The 15,677-nt window shown below is 47.1% G+C and overlaps 1 protein-coding gene and 1 non-coding gene across 3 annotated transcripts; both read right to left on the reverse strand.

Moving 5' to 3' along the window:
- Positions 1-817: 817 nt before the first annotated feature.
- On the reverse strand, positions 818-11,370 carry MYNN (myoneurin). 2 transcript variants are annotated; one of them, XM_085232898.1, is made up of 8 exons: positions 11,225-11,369; positions 10,600-10,893; positions 8,531-9,333; positions 6,892-7,051; positions 5,761-5,939; positions 5,394-5,477; positions 4,881-4,967; positions 818-4,704 (listed from the first exon to the last, which is right to left on the reverse strand). In XM_085232898.1, exons 2-8 carry the CDS (start codon positions 10,863-10,865, stop codon positions 4,436-4,438), a joined length of 1,848 nt encoding a protein of 615 aa, XP_085089024.1. In that variant the 5' UTR covers positions 10,866-10,893; positions 11,225-11,369; the 3' UTR covers positions 818-4,435. The 2 variants fall into 2 exon arrangements, with proteins under 2 accessions (XP_085089024.1, XP_085089025.1); XM_085232899.1 differs by lacking the exon at positions 4,881-4,967 and having other exon boundaries at positions 11,225-11,370.
- Positions 11,371-11,639: 269 nt separating this feature from the next.
- TRNAV-AAC (transfer RNA valine (anticodon AAC)) lies at positions 11,640-11,712 on the reverse strand. The gene has a single exon. It is a non-coding gene; the product is annotated as a tRNA-Val (tRNA).
- Positions 11,713-15,677: the final 3,965 nt, after the last annotated feature.

Raw genomic sequence — 15,677 nt, forward strand, 5'->3', positions numbered from 1 at the left:
GGGCAGCAGCATCATTCTTACTGAATTCTGTATCAATGGATGCAAGCTAAAGTAACTAGTTATGCAAAAAAAAAAAAAAAAAAAGTATAGATTGAGAAGGCCTATGCCAGAAACACTTACTGCTTTCCTTGAAATTCTTAAAAGATGTATCCTTGTGTTCTTTTGAAGGAGAGAATTCACATAGCTAGGCATTCTTGCCATGCTATCTAGTAACTAAAAAAGCACAATCCTGTTCTGTAAATCATTTCTTCAGCTGCCAGAACTCAAAGCACCTTTCAGAAAGGCAGCGTTTAGACCCCAGTGTAAGGGGAAGGAAAATGACCGATCCAGCAGGCCAGTGGTACATTGCAGGTCCACGAAGCCCTGCTGAGTGCTCTGGCCATTATAACACCTTCTGTCAAGTTGAACTATTTAGTAAAAATAAGTTAGGTAAAATACAAATCTTGAATTCAATGACTATCATCTTTAGCAGAAACAGTGAACTTTCAAAGCAGTCTAAGTAAACAAAAAACCAAACCTCCAATCCTCAAACCTTACCAGCAGGAAAATAAAAGTACTAACATAAGAGTGTTTATATTAAACTGCATCTAGAAACAAAATGTTTAATTTGGGTTGAACAGATCCAAAATATCTTTGATCAGAAAAATCAAGTGTTTTTTACTGCCAAGGAAATGTAGTAATCCTTGTTGTATATTGTGTACTGCAACGTGCTGTGCAGAGGGCAACCTTTCTGACAGGGTGCTTTGGTGGTTATGTTAGACTGCTTCCCTCCTCCTTTTGTTGTTACCCCTTGCAGTTATAAACAGCAGACACGAGGTGAGGGAAAAATACAAAACAAGTTTATTAAAGTCTAACATAAAACACTTCAGGCTAAATATGTACAACTCCCTGCCCAGGAGATTATAAAATCGAGAGTTGAGCTATATACAAATAACAGAGGAAATACTGTACATACATGAAAGGTACTTCAAAAATAATTTAACCAAAAATCAGTCATTAATCTTAACTCTGCTGCAAGGCTTATGGATATCCTCTCCAAAATCACAGCCTGAAATCCTTGATGAGGGACTTGTCCAGATGTTTCAAGAAAACTTTCGTACTCCGTGCCCACAGCTAGGCACAAATGCAGGTAAGTGCCACACAAGGAGTTATTCTAACACAAGTATTTCAAACAGCCAATTCAGACATTTATAGTTGCAAATAATCTGTTCAGGTAGAACTGAAATACTACTGAAACAATGATGTTTCTGAGATAAATTAAGTCATTTTCTCTAAATTACCAATAATGGATTAAAATTCTCTTTCATTTTAAGTAGGTCTCAAGAATGAGAAGACTCCCTACCAAGAATTCCATGTTTCCCCCATTCATCTCTTAAAGATCTCTTAACCAATATTGTTATACACCAAGTACCTCCAAAATGAACTCTTTAAGCCTAAGAATTAATGTGCAGCTGATTTCCATGCATCTATTGGCACAAGGTACTGTACAGACCTGCTTCTTCAGGCCCTGTAGCACCCAGCCTGAACACTCCTACAAATTTAATATATATATCTCTTTCTCTATATATTTAAAATCTATATTCTATTAAATGAATACAGTTGATAGAGATCATACCTCAGCAGCTGAGATATCTTCACAAAAGATGAGGGTAAGAATCAGGGTTCTCAGATGAGGACTGAAGAGTGCAGTTCACTAAATTATTGCTCTAAGTCAAAATTACGAGCCTGTGTATTCTACTAAGAAAGGCTAAAAGTGTTGTTTTGTAAAAAATAATGATTATTTTCTTGTCTATAAAGAAAACTAAATGACTACGAAAGAAAGTGGTACTGTTATAAGTATCTAAACAAATCCCGTATAAATCTAAGTACTGTTTTAAAAAGTCTGAAAATCTAAGAATACAGCAATAAGCTATTATTTCAGAAATATAAAAACAGTCCAAACAAACATTGTTATGGAATGCATTTTCTAAGTAGGAATGTAGTTACTTCTTCCTAGAGCAAAATAGCTCGTCCTTTATTCTGAATTTTACATTAATCCTCAGATAACAATAGTGTATCATTAGTTTATCTTCCAGAGTTGGTTAGACATGAAATTTATCAATCATACAGTGTTGCACTTTGTCAATACTCATGGCTAAGTCTGTGTCTATCCCAAGACTCTTCCTCTATTTTCAGAAAGAGAAAGTAAAGAGGAATCTTAGAACAAGGTACAGTGTTCACTTTGTTAAATGAACCAGGATTCTGCTCTTTGTGGTTCTTGAATGCTAGTTAGCTACACGATCATTCAGCTCCTACATCAACAACAGAAACTTGGAAGAAAAAAAAAACAAACTATGGGAGAAGCAGTAGTAGGGAAATGCCAAACAAAATCTGAGAACTTCATCTGTTGCCCTGTGCCAGCCTCGTGAAGGGCATCAGCTGTACGTAAATGGTGCAGCATGGATAAGCAAAGAAATTAAATGTCAAGAAGTATGGCAGTAATTAGCAAACAAAGTGAAAAATGCCTTCATTCAACTGTTCCTGGGCCACTCCATGCTGTCAGTGGTAGATTTTATCATTAAATTGGCCATATATTATGACTTAAAATATGATCAAGAAGCGGAGTTCTAACCATGCCCCATACTAAGGTGATCAACACAAAGAAATGAAAGATCTGTTACTTCACAAGTACAAATGTGGAGAAAAAAAAAATCTATAGTCATGCTCTGGAGTCAAGGGACCCATTTGCAGCACATTTAAATGAAATCCTCCAAGAACTTCTTCACAAGGCTGTTTAATTAAGGTGCAGATTAATTTTTACTCCATGTCGAACACAGTTAAGAGGTATCTCCTATGCCCTTCTATTTATCAATGTCTGGACACAAGGCATCAGTGGGAATAAAATGCTAGCACCAAAGAAATAACCAACAAATGATATCTTTAAATGTACTGGTGGCACAGTCATAAGACTGCTTCCTTACTCTTTGATGATTACTCAGGTAATGCTTATATCACATTAATGGCACAAACTGGTAAAATGGAGCATAAAAAAAGGTACTCCTGCTCTTAACCAGTCTTTAATGATCCTACAGAGAGCCTAAAAATGTTTTATTAAAAAAATATAAACTGCTAATAGCAAAACATACCTTTGCAAGAGTCTTGCTAGATACCAATTACGTGCAGTTACTGTGGAAATGCAACACGAAAGGTAAATTAATACATAAATACTTCAGTTGAAACAAATCCCTGCCTGGGAGAACGTTAACCTGCCGAGGTGTTCTTCCTCACTGCCCCCTCACATAGCAGTCATTCAGGATTTTCGCAGTGAAGAGCAGCATTTGTTTCTTCTTTTGTACCTACTGACTAGCACCACAAGAAGCACAGAAATGATTATTATGAAGCTATGGTTCACACATCACAGTTCAGTCAATGCATCTTTTCACCTCATCTACAACACGCATGTTCTAGCTCTTCTGGTGAGCAAATGCTGCTGCTTGTGCCAAATTCAGGACATTTCAGACATGAAAAAAAAAATCTTGGACAAGTTACAACACTAGATTCACTTGAAAAACGAGTGACTTCTTGGAAAGAATACACAGTAGTATCTATGCCATTAGAACTCTCTGGGTTACCATGTTAAAAAAAACTCTCCTTTACTTGCCCCATCAGGGACATAAACACAAAGCTTTCTTTCCCTCTGGTCAGACTTCAGCTGAAGATGGACTGCTTCTCACCGACAGCAGTAATTCTTCGAGAGGATCTTGACTGAGCACTGGCCTACCTGCCATCACATACCATTACATGACCTCAGGATGCAGAAGTACAAGCTTTTTAGCACATTCAAATGATGACTTTCCCTTTAAAAACAAACAAACAAACAAAACTCTGAACTGCCACTTTTAAACTACCAAAAATGGCTTAAATTGTCCTCAATTCACAGAGGGACTGAGGCTGGAAGGAACCTCTGGAGGTCTGGTACAGTCTCCCTGCTCAAGCAGGGCCACCTAAAGCAGGTTGTCTAGGACCACATCCTAGCAGCTTTTGAAGGTCCCCAAGCAAAGGGACTCCAGCAACCTCTCCTGGCTACCTGCTCCAGTGCTCAGGTGATACTGTCACACACCAGATCGACAGGAACATAGCAGCAGATCTCCAAAATGCATTAGAGCATTTAACAGAGAATCCTTAAGGCGGGCATTGCTGGAAAGCATGTAACTCCTGGAAATAAGTGTTAACTGCAAACAGAAGGTTGATTGTACATTAGCACAATTCAACAATGACCAAAAAAAAAAAAAAAAAGACAGCATAGTACAATGGGAACACCTTACACCTGTTTTTATAGAGAGAGAAAAAAAACAACAACAAAAAAAAGTCAAGAAGTGACTGCTTGATTGATTACGTTCATCTTTACCAAAGGTATGCGAGTTCACTGCTGGATTACTTTGTTGGCTCTGCAGTGTCAGTATAATTGCTGCAAGAAAATGAACTGAGGTTCTGAATATCCAGTCACAGCAGATCTCAGTAATGTTTCTGATGATGGGGACTGACTGCCTGCCACAGGAAGCAGCATCTGATGGTCTTCAGTACCAATGGGAAGGGGAAGCGGTAAAGACATCTCAGAGGGTTTCACATCTACAGACTCTGATAAAGGACTCTTCTGACTCTGAAGGGATTCTTGATCATTGAAAGAATTATCAAGTGTATTGCAATCAGGGGGAGTTTCAGATCCTGGCAAAAAAAAAAACAAAACCCCAAACATTTATTTTCCCCAGCAGTTAGCATATGGAAAAACTTAGCAAATGATGCAGGAATTGTTACTAGCAACAGCTAAGGAAGACTTGTTTCCAGAGAACATGAGCAACTGCTATTAGAAATCTTGCCACAGACAGCAAAAAAGAACTTACCTGTGTGAACTTTTGTTTTGTGCTTCTTAAGGTTTTTTATATCTGTGTAAGAATTTCCACACAGTTCACAAATGAATGGTCTTTCACCTGAAAAAAGTGAGTTAGACAGAATAGTCTTAAAAATGAAAGAAGATGCAGTTGCTGATACAGGATAATGAATTTCTAAATTGTATTTTAAAAATGCATCACTATAACTGCAAGCTGTTTTGTCTGTGCCATTACTCAGAATAAGATTGTTTCCAGAACTGTAGATTAAAACAAAGAAAAAAGCCTCAGTGCTCGAGGTAAAGCCCTGATCATACATCAACACTTACGCTGTTACATGCAGTCACGTGTCTGAAATAGGCAATTAAAAAAGTCACAAACATTTTCTTTAAATTATTTTCATGCTGAACTACATACATTAAGAAACTACTGCTTTTAAGTGCAGCAGAATATGGTATATTTTATAGGCAAAAGGGAAGAAGTAGAGAATTATTTAGTGTGCAGGAAGCAGCCTGTCTGGAAACTGACCTGTATGGGACCGAAAATGTTTATTGAGTTCTCCAGAGGAAATAAAACTCTTTCCACAAATGCCACAGATATATGGCTTCTCTCCTAAAGTAAACACAAGGAGTTTGTTATTTGAACATATAAACCAGAATATACATTATAAAGAACAAATTAAAATGAAACAGATAATATCCAATGGGAGAAAGAGCTTCCTAAACCAGAGTCATAGAGAAAGAACATGACAAAAGAACTAGTTGAGAACCAGAGGTGACCCCCAGCTCCTCCCAGTGCAGATTTCCTGCTCATTACCTACTCCCAACCCCTCTGCAGCAGCCAGTCCTCTCCTGCCAGGCCTGGTTGGGTGTCTCCATGCAGGGTCTCCCCTTACCTGTGTGTTTTCGGGAATGGGTGATGAGAGAACTTGAGACAGCAAAGGCTTTTCCACAGGTGTCACACACGTAAGGCTTCTCCCCGGTGTGGCGACGCACGTGGTAGGTGAGCGTGCTGGCCTGAGCAAAGCGCTGACCGCAGCGATCGCACACGTAGGGCTTCTCACCACTGTGCTTCCTGGGAACAGACAGACATCAGCGCTCTGCTGGCAGAAGGGGAAGTCATGCTCACAGTTAAGTGATTTTCCTCGAGTTTCCTCGGCTTTCTCCAGAGCTCCTCACAGTGGTGTTCTGTGAACTAAAACACCTCATCAACTGGGAGCTGATTTTGAGTTTGCAGTTTCTCACTGAGGGAAATTCACTGTCTGTTGACTTTGGGAATGAGAGCATCAATGATTCCTGTGGCAGCTGAATCAAACTATGGGACCTGCCTGTGTAGGGCTCACCGTGAGAACTCAGCAAGTTTTACATTACAGCATACTTCATAGAATCACAGAATGGCCTGGGTTGAAAAGGAGCACAATGCTCATCCAGTTCCAACCCCCTGCTATGTGCAGGGTCACCAACCAGCAGACCAGGCTGCCCAGAGCCACATCCAGCCTTACCTTGAATGCCTCCAGGGATGGGGCATCCACAACCTCCTTGGGCAACCTGTTCCAGTGCATCACCACCCTCTGGGTGAAAAACTTCCTCCTAAAGACAGAACTTCCTCCTACTTAAAGACAGAATGATGACCTCCTAACAAGGGAACATAATTTGTACTCCTGCCAAAAATGCAAAAGTTCCATTCAGGCTGCAGTGAGCAGAGAGACCCACTTTGTACCACGTCCTATCAAGATCCTCTTTCCTCTACGAGTACTACAGACAATTAAAAACAAAACAGCCACCATTGCCATAAGGATACCAGTATGTGCACTGTAACGTTCATAAATTCATAAAATGTGTAAATCAATCCCCTAATGAGTGACCACACAGATGTACAATCTATTACACAGGATGAAGCAAGACCCAAGATAAAATGTGCAGAAACGACCAACTTATGTGAACACGTGACTCTTGCTAACACCAGTTAATCATTCTGTTTAAACAAATGTATGGATAAATACCTTCAGGATCTCACTTCTGCCTACCTGGCATGAATCTTCAGATTGCTTGAAGTTGCAAACTGCAGATTGCACACATCACATTTGTATGGTTTCTCTTCTCCGTGATGCATCCGACTGTGGAACACCAACTGGCACTTCTGAGCAAAGCCTTTGTCACACAGCTCACATTTGTATGGCTTCTCTCCTAGCAAAGAACAAAACCTTTGTACTGTCTCATTTACGTAAGAAAGCTTTCCAATCCTGACCAAAGCTCAAGTGTCTGTTCTAACATTTCTTACAAATAACATCTTGTAACATCCTGTAACCCGTCTGCTAAAGTGGGACGTGCCAGGAAAACAGCAGATAACACTATTTATGAACATACTAACATTTAAGAATAGGTAATAATTAATACCTCTATTGCTACATTTTCAGGCTTTTTTGCTGGTTGTATATTTATTCACTATTCTGAGTATTTGAGATGAACAACCACTAAATCATGTGCTTTTTCTTGCCTGTAAAACAGCAAGCAGTCTTCAGTGTTCTCAGAAATTCTTCAATGTTCTCTCTAGTGTTCACGAATGTCTCATTAGTGTTTGCTGTAGAATGCCATGTGCACTTTTTCAACTGTTTGGGATTTCTGAGTGATCAGTACAGTCTCATCAAATGGACTGTGTGACTCCACAGACTCAGACAACAGCATAAAAGAGGCTGTACTGCTATAGCAGTGCACAGTCGAACTAAGAACAATTTTTAAGCATATTGTTCATATAAAAACTTCAAAAAAAATCAAAGTTCTAGCATCTCACCTGCCATCTAGCAACCAGCTAGATCCCCTGCTTATAAATGCAAACATTCCAATAGCAGCATCTCAAAAGTAGAAAGAGCACCTAACATTCCTGCCAGAACACTGTCTTGGAATACTGCACCCAAACTTCATCTTGCATATCCATCTTTGGTTTGCCAATAGCTGGTGATATATGAAATTCCTCTCTCTTGATTACTGAATAAGCACAGTGTTCTTCTGCAGCTGTACCTCAACAACTCCTACTTCACCTCTTCTGCATCTTCACAGCTTGCTGGAAAGAGCTCCACTGCTGACCTCTCTCTGCTCACAGTTTTCCAAAAAAAAAAGCAGAAGTAAATAATTGTAATCTCTTTCACCGTTACCTCTGAGTTCTGAATGCCAGCTATAAAAGGCAGAAAACTATGCGAACCGTGTCCCTCTGCTGCTCACTGGGTTAAGTACAGCAGCAAAAGCAGAACAGCTCTGCTGGATAAGACTAAAGAACCAACCCAGTATTAAGTCTTCCTTCTCTAGGGAATAACTTAGAAAAAACAAGCAAGGTTCTTTTTCCACTTTTGTAATCAAATATATGTCAGAATATTAAAAAAAAAAAATAATTCAAAAATAGCAAGAGAAATTCTGGTATCCGGTACTGAGCTTTTCATGCTCTACAGGCAATAGTTTCTGGTGCTCAATTCCATTTAATCACTTTACAGAGCTAAGGGCAGCCAGCCCTTCTGCATCTTTCCAGGAATCAAGGTGCTCAGACTGAACTCTTTCAGATTCTCAGTGGGAACTATGATTTTGTACTGAAAAACCAAAACGCAAAGATCATGTTAGTGCTATATCCACATGCTGCTATTACAGAACTCCACGAAGACAAAGCCCACAGCTTACCTGTGTGAGTTCTTACATGTGTTTTCAGCTGATTGCACTGGGTGAACGCTTTCCCACAAAGCTGGCACACATAAGGTTTCACTCCTTTGTGTATCCTCATGTGGCGACGGAGGCTACTGGCTTCTGAGAAGACTTTTCCACACGTGTTGCACACCGGTTTTGCTTTGGAGTACTTCTGGTCAAGCTCTTCTCCTGAACTTTCCAGCTGGTAAGCGTTCTTTTCGCTGGCTATGTTAGACATGCAGTGCTCCTTCAGTGCACAGCTTTGCTGAGGCTTTCCCTGTTTTTGTTTTGCTGCAATAGTCTGAACTAAAATATCCTGTGCTGCCAACGTTTCATTTTCCACCACGGCTGCCAACTGCAGTTCAGAGCTATCGCTGCCCTGGGCAGCCTGCTCTGTTATCTGTGCTGCCAGCTTATTTGCATCCAAAAACATTTCAATGGATGTGTTCTCAGTCACATCATTCTGGTATTGTATTGATTTATTCTGTACGCTTTTTGGGGAGCTGAAATTCTTTTTTCGCTTTTTGGTTTGAGCAGATTTCTTCTCTAAAGCCGATTTCTTTGCTTGAGGTTGAACCAACTCTGCAGGAGGAATATCTGCCTTCTCCCGATCATTGTAATCTCGCAGGGTCAGGAGGCAGGCCTGCTGGTTCATTTCAATGTTTCCAGTGATGCTGGATGTCTCTGTAGAAGAGGGATTAGCAATAAATGCAAAGTCTTCCATCTTTATTTTGCATTTGGTGACCACTTCTTCTACTTTGAGATAGTCGGCAGCCTGGTGAATTTCCTTAACATTCCAGCTGCAAGAAAACCAGACTTTGGTGACGATATTCTGGACAAAGCAAAAAACTCCTTCTGTACCAATTCTGTTAAATGCAAACAGCAGAGCTAAGAAAAGCTTTGCTGCTAGACAAAATAATACAGCTGGCTTAGCATCTTGCATTATACTAGCACTGAGCTCTAAGTGAATCCTCACTCCTTTCCTGAGTGAAAACTCATGTACTCATCACAACAGAACTGCAGAAGCTGTGGTGGCCGCCTGAGGGTCACAATACAGAATGATGGGGACACACTGTCAGACCTTGCTGTCATCGTTAATCAAATAGTTCTCCTGGGTGAGAACAGAGCTTTCACATCCCACTTCCTCCACAGACCTCAACTACTCAGAATGAATCCAGAAACTCTCCTGCTGTGGTCCCACCAAGAATGCTGCAAGAACTCCTGCTTGTTCATAATTTGCAAACCACAAATTGCCAACCTGAAGATGTAGCTGCGTACATTGCTCTGCTACTGTTAATACCTGCAGCTAATCTTAAAGAAAAGCAAACAAACACCCTGCATCTGTGCACTTAGCTATCGAATTGGAGTTTTCAGGTATCAATAACAACAAAGATTTATTACAGTGCTCTTAGAACCAGGTGTTGCAAAAGGAGTTACACTTCTGGGCTACACACTTGGAAGCGGTCACACTTGAGAGATACTTTCTTTCCTTTCCTGAGAGAGCAGCATGCTACAAGGAATCCTCATTGCACACAAAGTAACACAGCATGCACAAAATCAGCCAAGGGAAAAAGCTTTTCCTGCACCTGACTGCTTTGCCAAAAGGAATTTTGGTTTGGAACAACAGACCTTGTAAACTCTACCAAATAAAAACTCCACCAAACACCTCTTTAATCAGTGCCGACACTCATCTGCTCCTCAGGCTTCACTCTCTACCACATGTAAGTTTCTGTGCACTCACTGCAAAAGTGGGCTCCTATAACCCAATGTCAGAAGGAACACAGCCGTCCCTCTGTCCTGCAGTACCCACGTGAGGCGTTTCATCCTTCCTGAGCCGGACAGAAAGACTCAAATAGACTGAAACTATCAGCAAAATATCAGAGAACGTTTCTGTTGTGGCACTCACGTTCTGTTGTAAAGCATGCAAACAGCCCACCTCCAATTGTCAGTTTGCACCTCGTCCGCTCTTATTTGTTCCTCCTGAACGCGTAACAAGAGCACGAAGCCCAGCACTGCCCCAACAGTGCACTTCCCGATCGCCTTCCCCCTTTGGCAGCACGCATTACCTGTCAAGGTTTAAGTTTCCCGTGTAAATGAATTCCAGGAGCTTTTGGAATCCATCAGCCTTCACTTGAGTCTGATCCAGAAGGACGGTGCTGTCGGTCGCGTCCCTGTAGAAGGCGCCGAAGAACTCGCTGAAGGAGGCGAGCACATTGCGGTGCGCCTTGAACTGGCACTCTCCGATGACCACGGTGCAGTCGCAGAGGAAGCCGGCCTCGCGCTGCTTGTTCAGCCGCTCCAGGAGGTGCTCGCAGTGGTGGGAGTACTGCATGGCGAGAGCGAGCCGCGGCCTGCGCGTCCTGCGAGAGGAAAGCGACGGGTTTACCGGCGGGATTCCGCTTCCACCCGGGCGAGTTAACGACTGCAAAGGGCTCGGCGCTCCCGCGGGACAGCGCTGATGCGGCGCCTCCGACGCGCGGCACGGCCCCGCACCCGCGGCAGCGCTGACCGCGGGGTCGATCCGCCGCCAGAGCCCGGGAGACGCGGCGGCGGAGCCGTGCGAGCCCCCCACGCCCAGCCCCGCGGCGGGCCTCCCGCCCGCGGCGCCGTCCCGGCCCCAGCCGTCCGAGCGCCGTCCGCCTGCCCCGCTCCCGCGGTGCCGCTGCGGGCGCGGAGCGACGTCCCACGCACCTGCGGAGAAGCGGCGGAGCGACGCCCCCGCCTCAGGCCGCCATGTTGCGGTGACGCCGCGCGCGCCGCTTCCGCCCAGGGACTTCCGGTGCGCCGCTCCGCCGGGATAACGCCGAGCGGGGGCGGCGGGGCCGCTGTGCCCGGCGGGACGGGGCAGCGAGCGAACGCTGCGGGAGGTCGGGGAGGCGCGGAATGCGGCTTCTGCTGTGCCGAAGGGCATGCCGGGACGTGCAGTCCCCGCAGTGCCTCGCCGTCGTGGCGGGCGCGCGGCTGTCGGTGCGGTGACGCTAAGAATCCGTAGCGCTCTCGTGTCGCCTCTTGTAGTAAAAACAGTGTCGTTAGGGGAGCAGCGGCTGCGGCCCGCAACGGCAGCACGCAATCACTTTGCAGGAGCAAAATTGCAGCTGACTGCCCGTGTTTCCGCCCGGTTTCGAACCGGGGACCTTTCGCGTGTTAGGCGAACGTGATAACCACTACACTACGGAAACGCCGCTTGTACGAGTCGATCCCAGCTGCTCCCCTGAATGTTCTGCGGCGCCGCCCAAAATCGCCAGCACTGCCGGACGGAGTGCCGCAGCTCCGGGTCCGCGCACGGCAGCGGTGCCACAGGTGTGTATTTGAATGGGCTGAAGAGCTCTGCCGTTCCTTCTGTTTGATACACAAAGTGCGCGGATCGTCACATCCTGGGAGCGGTGGGGGCTGTATGGATGACGTCCCGTCGGCACGAGGAGTTACGTCTGCTCCAGCATAATCCTTTCTGGAGGGCCCCGCTCCTCGCCAGGCTGACGCCGGGAGGTGGCCTTACGTCCTAGGTGAGCTCGGTGCTGCCCCGAGGCGAAGGTCTCAAGTTTGGCTCCGGAGCGCCTCACATCCCCGAGTCGTGGTAGCAGAGGATGGGGACTGGGCCGCACGTGGTGCACAGAACTCATTTCTGTACTAAACGCGCTTTAGAATGTATTTAACTTTACGCTTCATGGAGAAGAAGCTGAGATTACAGCTACCTGGATGATGGCGTCCGGGGCAAATCCGCAGCTCAAATCATAACTTTTGGCAAGGTTATTTCCTCCTTACCCCAAGCATACATCTCTTTGAGCAGGCAGATACGAGACGTGTTTTAACGACGTTCTTCGCGAAACCCGGGGCCGAAAAGCTCAGCGCGCAACCGGCAGCCCCGGATCGGAGCCCGCAGCCCCCGGCCCACAGGAAGGGGCGGAGCGCGTGCGGGGGCGCGTGCGGAGGGCGCGGCCAGGCCCGGCCCGGTGGCACGCGGTGCGGCGGGAGGCGAATGAGCGCGGAGTTCCAAACTCCCGCCGCCGTCCCCTCTCCGCCCGCTCCGCTCCTCGCGGCCAATAGCGGGGCGGCAGCGTGGAGCCCAGCCAATGGGCGCCCGGTGGGCGTAGGCGGAGGAGAATACAAGAGCCCCACGCGGGGTTCCCCCGGCACGCGTGGCGGGTGGAAGGCTCCGCTGTGCCTAACCCTAATCGGGGGAATTGATGGTGGCTGTCGCCGCGCTCCCTCCGCCCGCCCGCTGTTTTACTCGCTGACTTTCAGCGGGCGAGGGGAGCCGCCCCAGGGGGAGGCGGGCGGCGGGAGGGGGCCGGGGCGCCGCGGCGGTGGGGGTGAAGGGGGGAAGGGAAGAGAAAGGGCCGAAAGAGGCTCCGCACCAAAAAAAAAAAACGTCAGCGAGGGGTCCGCTCGCCCCGATCCGCCCTGGGGTCCCCGCTCGCGTGGCCGCGGTCGGCCGGCACCCGCCATTGCCGCCGCGAAGAGTTCGCCTCTGTCAGCCTCGGCGGCGCGCGGGAGGTGCGGCGCGCGGCCCCGCGCCCCCAGCAGAGCAAACGGGAGCGGCGCCCCCGGGGAAACCCCCGCGCTCCCCCGCGCCGTGGGGCGCGCGGACGGCGTCGCTCCGACACGCGCGGCCCCGCGCGAGCGGCCGTTGGAGCCGTTGGGCGCCGCGAGGAGACCCGCGGGGCCGCCCCGCGCCGAGGTGGGCGGGAGGTCGGGCCGGGTCCGCGCGCAGGTGCGGCCCGCCGGGCTTCAAGCGCGCGGCTGCGGGCCGGGGCCGCTCTTTCGTCCCCTCGGGAGGCGGGCGGCCCCGCGTCGTCCCGCGGAGACGGGCGGTGTCGCGCCTCGGGGCGAGAAGCGCAGAGGTGAACACGAGGGAACGCACGAGGGAGCACGCGGGCGCCCGAAGGGGAAAATTCGGTGAAGGCGTGGAACGGGCGGACCGTGAGGGAGCCGCTCGGGGGGCCGACCCGCTCCGTGCGCTGAGCCGTGCCCGGCCGCCTGAGGACGGAGCGGCGCAAAAGGCGGCCCAAACAAAAGGCGGCCCTGCGGATGGCGCTGGGAGCGGCGCGATGCCTCCGCCCGCCACGTGCGTGCGGCCGCTGCCATCTGCTGGGCTCGGCTTAACTTTTATCCCGTTTCGCACGAAGGATCGGTGAACTTGGGTGCTTAATTACGTTTTAATTGGGCGGCGGAAAGCCACGGCCAGAACACGCGGATATGAAGAAGTCCGATATGCTCGGAGATGTGCCGGTCCGGCGGGTCGAGTCGCTTAAATCCACAGAGTAGCAGCAGCTCGGCGATGTCGGGCTGCGCTCCTTCTGTTTGCACAGTAACGGCAGCAGAAACGTTGTTCCCGAGCAGCTCTCAGCACCGGATACTTTGATTGAGGTTGCGATCTGGCAGCACGAGGCCGAGTGCCGGCCGCCATTTTCCGAACGTTGCTCCTCGGATCGGCCCATGAAAGAGCTTCGCCAGAACGGATCTCCTGCAGCGTTTCCAACGCTTTGTCCCCGTTGCTTCTGAAAGAGGTGATGAGCTTCCATTACCACCCTATGCGTGAAAAAGTGAAGGTGTGTTCCGCGTATTTGTGTACCGCAGAATAAATGTTCAGAAACTCAGAACTTGGTTTACTTTATTACTGGTTGTCTCCAGTAACGAGGAAAACTTCATGCAACAAACAGTGTTGCTGTGAAGGCCACCACAGATGTAACTGAATCTGCCCCCTGCTGCTTCTGAGCCAGGAACTGAGCCTGGATTTGAACCCCATGATCCTTATGGGTCCCTTCAACTCAAGGCAGTCTACGGCTCTATGAAAGGAAACGCATCTGGTGGCTCTCCTATGAGCAGAACTCATCCAACAGCAAAAGCAACTCCTGGAGGTTCAGAGCCATGCCAGTGCTTGGACCACGTGGCATTCAGCAGATGTTCTTCCCTGCAGAACGTGAGTGATCCTATTAATATATTCCTATTAATGTATATAGACTTATGTCTGTTTGTTTTGTTTTTAAACCTAATTGTTTGCTTGAAGCTTGTGTGTGTTGAGTTTACCAGTGCTCGCTGAGAGACAAAGCAACGTGGAAAGGTGATGATGTCCAGGAGGAGTGCTTGTGCTCACTGTGAGCGTGCCTTATTGCAGCTCAGGCTCTGTGCTGCCGTTTGATGACCTGGGCACTGGGGTTGTCCTGGCTTACCTGCTGTTGGGTGTCACTGTCTGGAACTTAGCACAGAGAAGTCAGGTTGTTCTCTAAGGAAGGCACAGATGGGGAACTTTGAAAGGTGTCTTACTCACATCTACTTAAGGCATTCAGATGACTTTTGTGTTATCAGGTTGGTTATGTGCTAAATGCTTTGACCAAAGCTGACAAAGTAATTTCTGTCATGCTAGTGTTAAGAAATGGTATCACCATACTGAAATGTGCATAGAGCTGCATGCCTGCTGCGTGGCTGTGTCTGCTACATGTGCTTTTTCAAAATGCCCAAGAGGGCTTTTGTTCTTTGTGGCTTTGGGAAATTGCTCCCTTTCTGTCCAGAACCTAAAAGCAGTAGCTTGGTGTGGGTTAAATCCCTGAGGGAGGGATGAGGTGCCACAGTACAATAGTACAGATTATGATGACAGTGTGTGCAGAGCTGTTAAGAAGAGTAAAGTGGAGTTAACACTGAGCTGCAGCACTGAGGCTAACACAACAGTTCAAGCTGACCTTGCTTAAGAGACAACAAAAACTGTCTTAAAGAGAAAGAACAATTATCAAAGAGTAAAGAATGGTTTAATTCAAAGGCTGTTTAACTTCTGACAAGTCTGGCAAACATTAATAGAACCTCCCCTAATTCTGTTTGTAGCTTGCCTCAACAAGGAGCACCGTCAGCACGTGGTTGGATGCTGCCTTAGGTGTGCTTATCAATGGCAGGAGCACAGGTCTGCCATCTTAAAGAAACACAGTGGCACCATGAAGTAATGCCATCTAATCTTTTATGTGCTGAGAACCTGGACCAAAGAAGGGTTAAGCATAGAATCAATTTCATAGCATTTTCAGCACAAGATGCCTGAACTGGGAAGTTGGCTTTTCAAAAAGAAGCTTCCTAGAAGTGCTGTGATGTGGGTTTGGTGTGTGCTGGGTGGCACTGACCGCCTGATGGCTGCAGCTGGGCTGTCTGCCTGCAGCAGCTC

Source organism: Meleagris gallopavo, chromosome 11 (genome assembly GCF_905368555.1).
Source record: "Meleagris gallopavo chromosome 11, MGAL_WU_HG_1.1, whole genome shotgun sequence".
Lineage (NCBI taxonomy): Eukaryota > Metazoa > Chordata > Aves > Galliformes > Phasianidae > Meleagris > Meleagris gallopavo.

Bases quoted from the DNA above. Each gene is read 5' to 3' on its own strand.
- MYNN (XM_085232898.1), bottom strand. From the start codon at position 10,865: ATGCAGTACTCCCACCACTGCGAGCACCTCCTGGAGCGGCTGAACAAG. The intron at 7,052-8,530 runs GTAAGCTGTGGG...GTTCTTTGCTAG, and splicing joins ACATGTAAGAACTCACACAG to GAGAGAAGCCATACAAATGT. The intron at 5,940-6,891 runs GTAGGCAGAAGT...GTCTGTTCCCAG, and splicing joins AATCTGAAGATTCATGCCAG to GAAGCACAGTGGTGAGAAGC.